This window comes from Ipomoea triloba, chromosome 9, assembly GCF_003576645.1.
Source record: "Ipomoea triloba cultivar NCNSP0323 chromosome 9, ASM357664v1".
Lineage (NCBI taxonomy): Eukaryota > Viridiplantae > Streptophyta > Magnoliopsida > Solanales > Convolvulaceae > Ipomoea > Ipomoea triloba.
In genome coordinates this window covers 7334919-7348810 of record NC_044924.1, presented here as the reverse complement: position 1 = coordinate 7348810, position 13892 = coordinate 7334919, and the positions used below count along the sequence as shown (strand labels likewise).

Sequence of the window (13892 nt, the reverse complement as noted above, 5' to 3'; positions counted from 1 at the left end):
AAAAAAAAAAAAAAAAAAAAAAAAAAACGAGACATGCATTTGAGGTTATAGATGGCCATATATTCCGTACGTATATGCGACGCGTGTCCCAGTTAACGCGCTTCCTCGCAACCCCCACCCCGACCATACATCTGCCACCTCGCACCGCCCTATTTATTCTCCCCTGCCACCTCTCTCTCTACTCCCATCTACTTTCTCTCCTTTACAACCATTCTTATCTCCTCTCTTCTTATCCCTCATTCCCTGCAATATTCTTCCGCATCTTTAGATAGACTCAAATCCTCTTTCTTTCTAGCCAAGGAATGTTGTAGGGGAAAGGAATTCTTTAATTCCTGTTTTAATTGGAGTGGTTTTTAAGAATTGGGGAAACTACTTTTTGGAGTTTTGGAGGTTTTTGAGTATCGGAAAAAATGGCTTCTTATGACAATTTGATGACGATGGAGCCGTGGGCTTTTCGTTCCGCATTCGGCGATTCTTGGTATTCCGACGTGTTTGCTCGCGAAACTGATGCTCTGACGAAGGTTCTCCAGAAATCGCTGTCTTCTCCGGTGGCTCCGCCACCGCAGGCGGCGGCGGAGGGGTTCGCCGCTGAGATGGTGTTTTCTGTCGCGGTGCCTGAGACGACGCCGGTTCAGACTCCCAGCGCTTCCGGTCCGACCGGTTCAGGTGGTTCGGAGAACGAAACTGCCGGTTCGAAAAGGCGGAACGTGGGCCCCAGCGGGAAGATCACGAAGCGCAAATCTCGCGCCGCGAAACGCGCAACTACCACGTACATAACCGCCGACGCTGCGAACTTCAGGCAGATGGTGCAGCAGGTGACCGGCGTGAGATTCGGCGGCGCCGGAAAGCTGCCGGTGCCTCCCATCCTTAAACCGGAGCCTCACCGCGCCGTCAACCAGCTTCCGCCGCACACCGCCGGCTGCTTGCCCACCCTCGACACCTCAGCTTTCTTACTCGACCAGAAACAACACCTCGGCTCCTCCCCGGCGTCTCTAATCCGGCCAACAACGCTGACTTCTCCTCCGCCTCCGACGGTGGCCGACGGCGGCGTGACGGGCTTTGACTTTGACGCTTTCTCAAGCTTCCCCACGCTGGAGTCCTGGAACTAATGTAGTAATGCAGTAACTCGTAGTTTTACTAATACACCCTCGTCTGTAATTCTGATTTTCATTTTCATTTTAATATCTTCGGTAATTAGTGAGTTAGTAGAAGGGTAAAACTGAAAATTCTGTTAATACTATGTAGCAGCGGGGGCAGGAAAGGAAAGGAAATGTGTCTTTTTAATTTTAACTTATAAACTGTAATTTCTTTCTTTAATCATTATGGAGTATTATTACTAGAAAAATCTATCTGTTTGTATATTTTGTTGTTCTTGTTGCCAAATTTATCTGGCCAGCTCCGGGAGGGCCTCCCGGAGCGAATTTCAGTGGAACCCGGCGGGAATTTCAGTGGACCCCGGAGCGAATTTCAGTGGAACCCGGCGGGAATTTCAGTGGACCCCGGATCGTTAAGACTCTATAAATTTACAAAAAAAAGAAAAAAAAAACCAACACTTGTGTATAACAGCATATTTCTCCTATGGTTATTAGATTAGATAGGAATGAATATAAAATATTTGTGGGGTCGCCATGCATTCCTCATTCAACCCATAATCAACAATATATCTTCTTCATTCTGTTCATATAATTATTTTTGAAAAGAATTATTAAGAATGCAAATGCATGACAAACCAAGTCAAAAGCTTACTACTTGGAATTTAAAAATAAAAATAAAATTATTATGGCACGTTAGGCAACAGTGATGTGCTTGACTTTGGGGTCTCGAGATGAGATCTTTGGCAGTTTGAGCTTTTTGTTGTTGGAGAAGCTCGTGACCAACTTTGCTTTGCGTAATCATGTCTCTCTCTTTCTTATCGTTTTTCTATGTATAAAAAATAATTGATTAAGCTCAATTAGTATTGGATTATTAGATTCGTTTTATATTATATTCATATAATCTTATTGTAATATATTAACTAATTCACGCTCTCATTGTACGTTGTCCATTTGGGGTTGACTTCCCAGTCAAATAATCCACACCACCCACCAAAATAAGTAAATTGGTTCACCGTATTGTAATGAGATTATCTCCGTAATATATTCGAGGTGGAATTCGTGTTTGTTAAGATTTTTGCCTGTCATCATGTTTTTCATTTTTTTAATGATCAATTAAAAGTAACGAAAACAAATATTAGCCAGTAGAGATTATTAATTGTTCACCGCATTATATTAAAAATATAGGAAAAACAATTTAGGCCCTGAGGATGGGTGCATAGCAGTCGTTATACTGTGCACCATGGTCCACAGTGTATTGTGGACCATGGATCATGGTTGATACTGCAGTTGTGTTGAATTGATACTGCAGTTGTGTTAAAAGGATACTGCAGTTGTGTTGAAAGGGAACTGCAGCTGCATGAAACAGAGGTCGTGTCATTCATCTGAAACTGCAGTTGTGTTGAACGGATACTGCAGTTGTGTTGAAAAGATACTGCAGCTGTGTTGAAAGGATACTGCAGTTGTGTTGACCAGATGAATGGCCTCTGTTATGTGCAACTGCAGTTTCCTTTCAACACAACTGCAATATCTTTTTAACACAACTGCAGTATCCGTTCAACACAACTGCAGTATCAACTATGATCATGGTCCACAATCCATTGTGGACCATGGTCCACCATATAATTTGCGGGTGCATAGGGCAAATTATTGCATGGACCATGGTCCACACAGCTATGTGGACCAAAAATAAAAAGTACATTATTTTTTACGGAAGGTACATTATTTTTGTATTGTAGCATGTAGGTACATTATCTGATAGTATATATTAAATAATGTACCTTTAGTACAAAAATAATGTATCCTAAAATAATGTACCTACACAACAAAAATAATGTACCTTCAGTACAAAAATAATGTACTTTTTATTTTTGGTCCACACAACTGTGTGGACCATGGTCCATGCAATAAGGATTGGGTGCATAGGGCGTCATGCTCGTGTGAGACCGTTTCACGGATCAAGATCTGTGAGACGGGTCGAATCAATATGTAAATGTATTGATTGTACTATCAAATGTAATACTAATTAGAAATAAATTGTTTATTACTTATAAGTGAAACGTAATATTTTTAATGACAAACGTAATAAAAGTATTACTTTTTTTTAAATATTATGAAGTATATTTTTTCGTATAAGTGTATATATATATATTATTTAAGTTAAAATCTAAATGGAAAAAAATCCTAATGGTGCCTCCCTTTTCTCTCTAAAACAAAAAGCTTTTTTCTGGTGCTCAACTTCGGCTTCCACCGCCGGCCTCCGGCCGGAGCTCTAATGGAGCTTTGAGCCGGCGGTTTTGGTCACCTTCTACGTGTACTCTCGCTCTTCTTCCGCCCCGACCACCGTCGCAGCTCCGTCCGCCTCCGACCACCGCCACAGATCTTCTTCTTCCGTTTTCTTTACCTTTGAATAAAATAATAGTAGGTAGGTATTGGGTTTGGGTTGGTAGTCTTGAACTCCAACACTACTTTCGCTTTACAACTTTTTATTTTCTCTATTATTGTGTTTTCCTCTCCTACTTTCACGGGCTTTTTCCTCTCGTTACTTTCACGAGCTTTTCATTATCATTAGCATAAATCGTTTAGTTTGGTTTCGGCAAGTGTTGATCTTATCTTATCCTGGGCGAGCAAAAAAGAATGATGATGAAGACCCAGATCTTTGATGAAGCTTTAAGCTCCTTGAAGGAACATAGCTTCCTAGTTATGAAACAGTTTGCGATTTAAGTTTTCTATAGCATAGTTAGAAAAGTTGTTTCTATGTCTGACTGTAAAAAATGGTTTACCATTTCATTGATCGTTGTTGTAAACGTTTTATATTATGAATTAATGGAATAGCTACGTTTACCTTCAAAAAAAAAAAAGTTAAAATCTAAATAGTCATTTTAGAATGAAGAATAAAAGGAAAGGTAGTGTGAACAGCAAGTGAAAAGTTTATTTCCACCTAAATGAACTTTTTGAGAGTTGAGTGTTCAAGATAAATTAACAAATGTCAAGAAAGTACCATTATCTAGGATTTTAATCCTTTTATCGGTAAAGATAAAATGGTAAAATGCACTTAAATATAAATTTAATATTTTAAATTTTCTAGAGATATTCCTAATTTTCCATTTACCATATAAGCCCTTAACTTTAGAGAAACTAATGGACCAATTCCTATAGGCTCTAGTCACCTTTTTTAGAATCAAAAAGAAAACAAAGTGGGGCTTGAAATCGAAGAATCATTGGACATTTGCAAAAGATGTAACGTTGTTCGCAAAGTGGTAGCAGGAAATCAAAGAACTAGTGGGGCTTGAAAAATCATTGATTTTGAATTTGGTTCCTTTTCAACAAAATGATACTACTAGAAATAGTTGGAAAATATTAGTATCATCATTTATAGGATGACAAATTATGCCGTGGACCTGGGTCCAAAACTACGTCGTTTTGTCTCTTTTTTAAAAAAAAAAATAAAAAAATTAGTAAACACATTGCTGAATTAGAGTTGCCCAAAAATGTGTGAATGTAGAGGTTTCAAAGTGTGAATGTAGAGTATAGAAATCGTGAATGTAGACTTATGATTGTGTGAATGTAGAGTTGCCTAGAAATGTGTGAAAGTAAAGGTTTCAAAGTGTGAATGTAGAGTATATAAATCGTGAATGTAGAGTTATGCATGTGTGAATTTGTAATAGAGTTAAGAAGTTTTAGCAACTTTGGACCTGTGACTATAGAGTTTTGAATGTGTGAATGCATAACAGTGGTAATATAGTTACTAAACATATAATCCTGTAATGTGTGAATGTAGAGTTTACAAAGTGTGAATGTAGAGTTTACAAAGTGTGAATGTAGAGTATAGTGTATGTGAATGTAGAGTATAGTGTATGTGAATATAGACCCCGGTCCACCTTGCAAGGTGGACCTGGGTCCACGGCATAACAATCCTTATAGGATTCAATATTGTCAATTCGATGAAAATTAAACGATTATTCAAATTAAAAAAATACTAAATTTTAACGGGTTCAACTATAGATCGTTGATTTACTATACATAATTTAAGAAATGAAAATAACATGTAATACAACTAGAAATCAGATAATTTCAATCTCATGACTCGTTTTAAAATTTACTCGATTTTTAAGTTTCTAATACCTTATGGGAGAAGGAAATAAAACTTAGTAATTTCCTCTTTTTTTTTTTTTTTTTAAACCTATCATGATTTACGGAGTAACATGTTTTGAAATGAATAAAAACACACAAATGTATTATTGTTTTAGATTTTTTTTTTTTGGTGAAGAACGGGCGGCTAGGCCTCGAGTTAGCGGATTCTCCGAGTAGCCGCCCCACCCGCATCCTCCAGCAAAATGTTGACTAGATCATCTGAATGGCTTTCCCTTACTCAATCTCTTATCTGTTCATCGTTGACAATAAAATTAAATCAGCACATTTGTTACCTTCTCGAATGACATATATTTTGTTTTAGATATATTTATATAATGTACCGACAGTATAAACACATACCACATGATTATAGTTTGAAATTAAAATTAAAAGAATTTGTCTCCGTGAAATGTTATGGTGGAATAACAATAGGAGAGTCAACAAAGGTTTGCGGTAGTAACTGGTCCTATGTTGTCAATTTAGGATGAACATTGACTGAGAAGGTTACACTTCCAACTTCTCAACCCCCTCGTTTCTGGCTTGGATTCTTTGATGGCCCTATAACTTTTTGGAGCAATTATGATTATTTGACCTCGTTGGAGCAATTCAATGCTGTCTACCTCTGTGTTTTCATTTCTGTCTCTCTTTCTCCCCCAACTCCCTCCCTAAGCTTACCCAATACTCACAATAACATCAATTTCATTCCTTTATTTTTATAAATATCCAATTTTGTGTTTGGTAAATGACAGAAACTAAATTATTAACTTTTTTAATTAATCACTGCGAACTTTATAAGCCTTATGTATTTGATATTGAAAAATTATTTGTTATTTGTAATGGATCTCATTGAATTTTAACTATATATAAAAAAGAATATAATGTATAAAATAATTACTATTATATTTTAAAATCATAGTTGATCAAATCTATTTCTTGATCTGATGGAATGTTTTAAATATCATTACAACTCTTACATACATTTCAATTTTCCACCCATTGCTTTTCAAAAATTGACAAACAAAATAACGTGAGGGCATGTGACAATGTCAAAGTCAATACACATCATGACATTACTCTTGTTTAATCAGTGTCATGCATTGATTATATATATATATATATATATATATATATATATATATATATATATATATATATATATATATATATATATATATATATATATATATATATATACACACACACATAGTTTACATTAATATTAATACCTACAACACTTATTTACATAAGATATTTTAAAAATGTATTGGACCAGTCTGGTGCAATCAGGATCAGTTTGAGACCTTGAGTAAGACACGGGTTTAAATATGTCTCTTATAGTTAGGGCTTGTTCAGGACACCACGTGATCTGAACTAAAAAAAAATATTACGAGGATAAATGCTCCTACATTTTCAGTATAACTTTTGTTTTGTTTTATTTTTTTTAATTGTACCCAATTTGCACTTAAAAATTCTTCTATGAATTTAATATTTTATAGTGAAGAATTTTATTATATTTTTTAGTGAAATTTAAAATTTCTGTGGGTAAAGCAAGACAGGAATTCTAGAAAGGGAATAAAATTTATGGGGAGAAGGGCAGTGGGCAGTGGGGGTAGATAATTGTTGACCTTGGACTTGAGGCCAACATTGGGGTCAGGCTCTGAGGGCGATGACATGTCCTTTGACTTTGTCTCTGTCTATCTCAACTCAACCACTGTTCTTTTGATAAATGTGCTTCTTGTCTGTTTCTAAGACCACTGTTTTTTCTCTCTCTTCCGTCATCCTCACGTTTGCATGACATCTCTTTTGGGCCTAGCCCAATTTCACTCGTCTTGTTAGTCCGTAGGCCCATAATCAGATTCTATGTTAGGCTTCGGCCCATTACTACATTGTGATAGGAATTAAATCAATTGATATCCCATGGGAGTGGGATAAATGGCCGTTAATGCTTGGGGATAGGCCCATAATGAAAGGGGTTGTGGAATGATAATTACAAAATTTAGGGATTAAAGTGCAAATATAGAAATTTATAGCCATTGGAGAGTTGTCACCCGCCATCAGTGACGCTATTCATACGGAAACAGAATCGACTTGGCTTCCCTCCATCTTTTCCCCTGCCTTGGAAGCAGCCCAGAAATTCCTAAATTCTCAGAGAAGGTAACTGTTTTTTTTTTTTTTTTTTTGGTGTTTGATTTTTAAATCATATGTTAGGATTTCTGTATATCAGGATTTTGTTGAATTTCGTTGTTTATCGTTGTGCTGAATTTCTATTAAAGATGCGGAGTCGGACTAATGTTCATCTGAATTCTCAATGTTATTTTGATTTTATTGTTGTTCATCTGAATTCTCGCTGTGGTTATGATTTTATTGTTGTTCATCTGAATTCTCACTGCGATTATGATTTTATTCTCACATTAAGCGTCGATTGCAGAAGGATTTAGTCAGTTTTTGAAGATATGATAAATTTGTAGTTTATCGGGAAATTAGATGTTTAATGAAAAATGCACTTCATCCAATTTCGTTGTAAATAGAATGCAATATAATTTATGAGCTTTGAAGTTATTGTCTTCAATTCTTAGCTAAAAATGTAGTAATTTGTGTTGCTAGAGTGCCAACTGCAATGGCATCATCTTCTGATTCATGGACGCGGGAATTTAATGATGCTACAAAGCTTTCTGATGAGATCAACTCTATGATAAAGGCGAGTCCTCCTTCAGGGCCTGAAACACAAAGGCATTTTTCTGCGGCTCGGAGAAAGGTCACAATATTAAGGACTCGCCTTGATACTTTGCAGTCCCTTCTATCAAAACTTCAAAGCACGCAGCCCTTGTAAGCACCTAAATATGCATGAATACTCTATTATATTTTCTTGTAAATGTTCAAGTGTGTGCCCTTGCTGTGCTTAACTGATTAAGCGATTTTACAAATTTGAGTTCTAGGTGGGAAAAATTAGGTCATTGCCTTCTAAACTTTAGCAGCTCTCTTCAAACATCTTCATTCTGTGAATCTTTGCTCATCTGAAGACAATGATAAACATAGCTTTCCTTGACTCAGCCTCATAACAAGCTTTCATGCTTAACTTAGTGGGAAGAAAATATGAAATGATCCATTTTTCAGGAAGTAAGAAACAATACCACTGGAAAATGGGAAGAAAATCCTCATATATAGAGCCGTCAAAACCCATAAACAATATTTAAACAAAGATTACTAATTTAAATTTTAAAATATTCAACAATGTATGTGTGTGTGTGTGTGTGTCTATATATATATATATATATATATATATGAGGATTTCTTTGCTAATAAAGCACAACAGAATTAAGTCAAAGTTCAGAAGGAAAACTTTCAAAAATTCCAAGTTAATTTCCATGGTCTTCTTTCACCCTTTTCAATCTCACAAAATAGTCCAACCACCCTCCACTTCCAATGATCTCCATCTCTTGTTGAGCTTTTGCTTGTGAACATAACATTTTGGTTCCATTGTTGGGCGAAGTAAAAACAATACAAGCCAAAGCTAGGGCACTCCAAATATAAACATCTCATACTTTGTCCAAACACTTCCGACATCATTGACAACTTGGGCAAGATGGTGGAAACTCTATTAACCAGATTGATCAACCAACCATCATCAATCATCATCTGAAACTTCAACAATCATTTTACCACCTACTCTTCTAGTTGCATCCATTTCTTCACACAACCCAAGACTACACCACAAACCTACTACACTAAGTGGGAATTCTTGAATTTTTCAAGCAAAGAAGACACCTTAGTTTGTTTCTACCGTTTCAAACTCTATTTCACCAACACATATACACTAGAGTTTGAGAAATTGCGCACAACAATCCAACACAATACTAGGACAACCTAGATTTTACACCAAATGGATTCAAGATGGCTATCACTTCTCGTGGCAAACTTTAGCGATTCATGTACACTCCATTTTGGGCAGACCACCTTGTAACCTCAACCTTTGAGCAAATTAGCAAAACTAATCCAAAATGGCAAGCATCTCAAGGAATACCACAAATAATGCTTGTATACACAATTATAATATGATATGACCAACAGATAGACTTATTTATGTCAAGTTTAGATGAAATTCTCCATGTTGAAAGATGCAAAACCCCATGCTTTGTTGAAGCAATCAACGTAGCCCATGATTATGCCTGCAAAATGCATCTGTTAGGCAATCTAGCACCACGACACCACTCTCCAATGAGCAAGTATCCATGTAGCAATACTATCATGGTAAAGCAACTACTTCTTTTCAAGCCTCTACACATTAAACATCTGTCATCGGAAAAACAATGTTAGAATAGAGAAAAATTGGTCAGAGTTATTACTCCAATGATCCATGAGTGAAGGGGCATCATTGTAAAGAACAACTATACATGTTTGGCTTCGAAGAAAAAACAAAAGATGTTCTTATTGAACCAACAATAGTGTTGGAATAAACAATTCCCTAATTTCCTAATTTCAAATTTGACGACAACCTTAATGTCTCAGAAGGGAGCGATGATATGACCCCAAAAAAAAAAAATCAACTTAGGAAATCAAGGAAAATAGAGGAATTTTGATTCTCTCAATAATTTTGATTGATTGGCAATTTTGATTTTATTTTATTTCCTTTACAAGTTTGGCAAATTTGATTATTATTCCTTTCCATTTTTATGATGATTGTTGACTGCATTTAAATCCTTCTATACAAGTGTTGGGATTTTTATTTATTTTTTTTATTTTGCTAATAAAGCGTAATAGAATTAAGTCAAAATTAAGGGGATGGAAAACTTTTGAATATTCCAAGTTCTCCATGTTTTATTCTTCCACCTTTTTCAATCTCACAAAATAGGCAAACTACCCTCCCCTCCTAATGATTTCCATCGGTTCACATTTTGCTCATGAACACAACTGAGTAACAATTGTCTTTTGTGGTTCTTCCACGTCAATTGTAAGAAGTCTAGATTGGCTTAAAGTATTCTTTTCGTGTCTATATGTATTTTAGTTATTGAATCATTTTAGTGAAGGATTGAGTTGGAAATTCTTCTTCAAGAATGAACGGGGTGTGGTCTTTTAAAGTGGTTTATCCGTGGAAAAGGAGCTATGGAGCAATCAAATTTATGCTATATACTTCATTTTTCTACCAATCTCATATGATTTAACAATTTCTTTTATGTGGTGGAGGTAGGCAATGGAAATCGAATTTGAACATTATAGGCACATAACAATGACAATGAACTAAATGATGGCCTTCCCATTGAGGTTTATTTTTGGAAAAAGGGTCAAATAAGCAATTCAACTATTAGTGAGACAACAATTAGGCTATTGAACTTTTAAAAGTTCCAATTACAAGTAACCAATAGATTGTCTTAAACTCATTTTACTAGTAACCAATAGATTGCCGGTAAAAACACAATGAAATGGAAATTTAAAAATAACAAAAAATCATTTTTTTCCTTGGTTGCCATGGTAACTGGTGATGTTTGCCACCTTTTTTCAGTCTCAAACGAGTCAACGCTCGCTACTTTCTTCTAGATTTGAAAAGAGGCGTGTTTGCCTCCTTCTTGATCGGAAGAGGCCACAAAGAGATGCGGTGATGGAGGAGTTGGGAAGTGGGAGGTGGCTGTTGTGTTCATTGAAGACAATGATGATGAAAAAGGTTTTTCATTACCGGAGAAAGAAGAGAATCTATTGGGAAAAGACTGAAAATAGTTGAAATATTAAAGAATCAAATGGGAAATTAGGTCTAAGTTTTTTGAAAAATATATTTATTCTGTTATTTATTTTTAAAAAGACACAGGATATTTTATTCAGAAAAAATACAATATTTTGTCCACGTCAGCGCCAAATAGGATTTTTAATGGGTATAAATGGTGGAGTTACTGGCTAATGGGTCCAAATGAATCAAAATGACTAGTTAAAGTGTTTAATTGGATTTTTTTTTAAAAAATAAAATAAAATTAGGGGCTTAATTGTTTTTTTGCATATAGTTTGAGTGTCTATTTGACCTTTTCTCCCTTTATTTTTTATTGACTCAAAAAAAAGTCTTGATTTTTTCTTCTTGGTTTTTATTTATTAATTTTTTTATTATTAGAAATTAGTCAAAACTAAATTGTACAAGGAAAGACTAGAAGTGGATAAGGGTATGCATGCAAAACATGAAAAGAATATGAAGGTTTTTAAATATGCATCTATAAAAAGGATTTGTACTTTTTTTTTTGTAAAAATATGCATGTTTTTGTTTATTTGAAAACTTTGTTACTGTTATTACCTCTTTGATGTGGATATCTTGTGTGGTTTTTGGTTAGTTGCATTACTAGATTGGAGAACTTTGGTCTTACAATACTTATGTTTTATATATTCCATTGAAATAATGTAAAGTTCACCAAATACTTTTCTCATGCCCAAGACTAGGAGAAAAACAAAAAAAATTCTTTCTGGTGATTCTATGTAGTACTCAATTCGAAGACACTTTACAGTTTGCACTTCTCTTCCTATTTATTGTTTTAGTGGCCTAGCTACTTAGACTATAAGAAAAAAATTATAAATATATGTTTGTCCTTAAACTAAATATAGACTTCCAATGTGGTCCAATTCAGTGTCTAGCACAACTTTTCAGCTCCTCTCTGCTTATGTTCTTGATGTCAAATTGTCAATTCTCTCATTTTTCATTTCAAGTGAAAGTATCTTTTCAATTGTTAATTTTCTTTTTGTTTTGGGGTATGCAGTCTAAACATTATTGCACTGTTATTTTTAAATCTAAGGTTAATTCTGGAAGAAACACCTTGATGATGGCCATTTATTATTATTATTATGAACAGAAGCAAAAAGGAAATGAAGCGCCGTCATGACATGCTTGACAATTTGGTTACTAAAGCTAATCAGATGGCAACTGCCCTCAACATGAATACCCTTACAATCAGGGATAGCTTGCTTGGCCCTGAAACAAAGCAGCCTGATGTTGTTAGCAGAGCTACTGGGCTGGACAACCAAGGTCTTGTCAGTTTTCAACGGCAAGTTATGAAAGGTATATCTAATTCCATAATATGAGATTTTATTTTTGCCAAAAGGACTTCCTTGATATGCGTTTTTATGTCAACTTGCACTATTACAGAGCAGGATGATGACCTTGGGAAATTGGAGGAAAGTGTGATGAGCACAAAGCATGTTGCATTAGCTATTAATGAGGAGCTTAACCTACACACTGGGCTTCTGGTGGGTGATAATATCTGTATCTTTCGGTACTATCATCCATTTAGTTGACTTATAACAATGTCTCTCCTTCCAGTATTGCTAAAATATATGTTACATTCCTGCAGTATTGACTTTTTTCTGTTTGGTAGGATGCTTTGGATCACCATGTTGACACGACAAACACCAGACTTCAGGTATTATGTGGTTGAAGAGGACCTTTAGTACAGTAATTAACATTTTTTTTGCATGTGTGGGCAAAATCTAACTTACAAAGTAATAAATGTAATAATGTACACTTAAAAGAAGCATTGTCTTTAATGACAATGAAAGTACTAAAACATGCCATTTTCATACATTAGGTTGATTTGATGGTGTTTTAGATCCATTCATTTGTTTTCTAGTGGCAACTCATAACTATACATTTTGAATTTCATTTTTTTGTTTCACCCACCACTATATTTACGAAGATTTGGCTAACTATGTGACGTACCTAAGCTAAAACTCTTCCTACTGTGATGCTTAAACTAATGCATCATCATTGTTTTCCCTATAAACAGAGGGTGCAAAGAAGGTTAGCTATGCTAAACAAGCGCACCAAAGGTGGCTGTACTTGGTTGTTTCTTCTTGTTATCTTTATTGTGATCCTGATTGTTGGTATCTTCGCAGTGATAAAGTACTTGTAACAACCCTGTAAAAGCGTAAAATACCAATGAGATAGGCCCATTCATTTTTTTCTGCAAGATATTTCATTATACTGGACATGAAATTGACAGAATTACAAACCTTTTGCTGCATTTTGTGAAGAGACATGTTATACATGTGTAGATACATTTACTATATATAAGAACACAGTGAATCTAGTCATGAAATTTTAGGATTCACTGCAGCTTGCCTTCTGTCGTAGTCTTGTAAAGTCATCGTACGTTATGAGTTTTATTCAAACCTTGTAATCTTTAAGTTATATTTTTTATTTTAACTTTTTTGTAACACTCGAGAGCAATATATTAGTGAAATTATATTACATTTTTCAATGTTGGAGCAAAGTCAATGGTCAAATTTTTTCTTTTTGGGGTTAATAAGTCAGTGGCGACTTGCGCATTGTGCAATAAAATTTGTTTTTTTTTTTTTTTCTGTGTCTTTCATCTAAGCTTTGAAATTGAACAAAAAACCACAATGGAGTTGCTTTAACATGCGCCATAGCAATATATTATATATACATAGGGTATGAAAAAAAAAATCATTTTTTAGAGAAAAAATTGTAGTTTATATCTTTCATTACTTTGAGAGATACGTTGGGAGGTGTAACTTTTTTAAGTATAAAATAGGACCACATACAAATATGGAATAAAGCAGAGTTGTCTAGATGGAGAAAGTTACGTCGAAAATCATGCACTGTGTTCATATTCTTCCCACGCTGCCACGTTGGGAAGGAGACAAAAAAGAAAAAAAGAAAAAAAAAAAAAGAATATTGTGGGA

The 13892-nt window shown here is 35.0% G+C and overlaps 2 protein-coding genes across 2 annotated transcripts; both read left to right on the top strand.

The window, feature by feature from the left end:
- The first annotated feature begins 185 nt into the window (after window positions 1-185).
- LOC116028664 (calmodulin-binding protein 25) lies at window positions 186-1345 on the top strand. Its single transcript, XM_031270441.1, has one exon. The coding sequence runs from the start codon at window positions 411-413 to the stop codon at window positions 1107-1109; it is 699 nt and encodes a 232-aa protein (XP_031126301.1). The 5' UTR covers window positions 186-410; the 3' UTR covers window positions 1110-1345.
- A 5934-nt stretch (window positions 1346-7279) lies between these two features.
- LOC116028858 (syntaxin-51-like) lies at window positions 7280-13312 on the top strand. Its single transcript, XM_031270697.1, has 6 exons — window positions 7280-7379; window positions 7830-8051; window positions 12044-12249; window positions 12337-12437; window positions 12566-12610; window positions 12974-13312. The coding sequence occupies exons 2-6, from the start codon at window positions 7843-7845 to the stop codon at window positions 13097-13099; spliced, it is 687 nt and encodes a 228-aa protein (XP_031126557.1). The 5' UTR covers window positions 7280-7379; window positions 7830-7842; the 3' UTR covers window positions 13100-13312.
- Window positions 13313-13892: the final 580 nt, after the last annotated feature.

Coding starts and splice junctions, on each gene's coding strand:
- LOC116028664 (XM_031270441.1), top strand. CDS start 411: ATGGCTTCTTATGACAATTTGATGACGATGGAGCCGTGGGCTTTTCGT.
- LOC116028858 (XM_031270697.1), top strand. CDS start 7,843: ATGGCATCATCTTCTGATTCATGGACGCGGGAATTTAATGATGCTACA. Junction 8,052..12,043: donor CTTCAAAGCACGCAGCCCTT/GTAAGCACCTAA, acceptor TATTATGAACAG/AAGCAAAAAGGAAATGAAGC. Junction 12,611..12,973: donor CGACAAACACCAGACTTCAG/GTATTATGTGGT, acceptor CCCTATAAACAG/AGGGTGCAAAGAAGGTTAGC.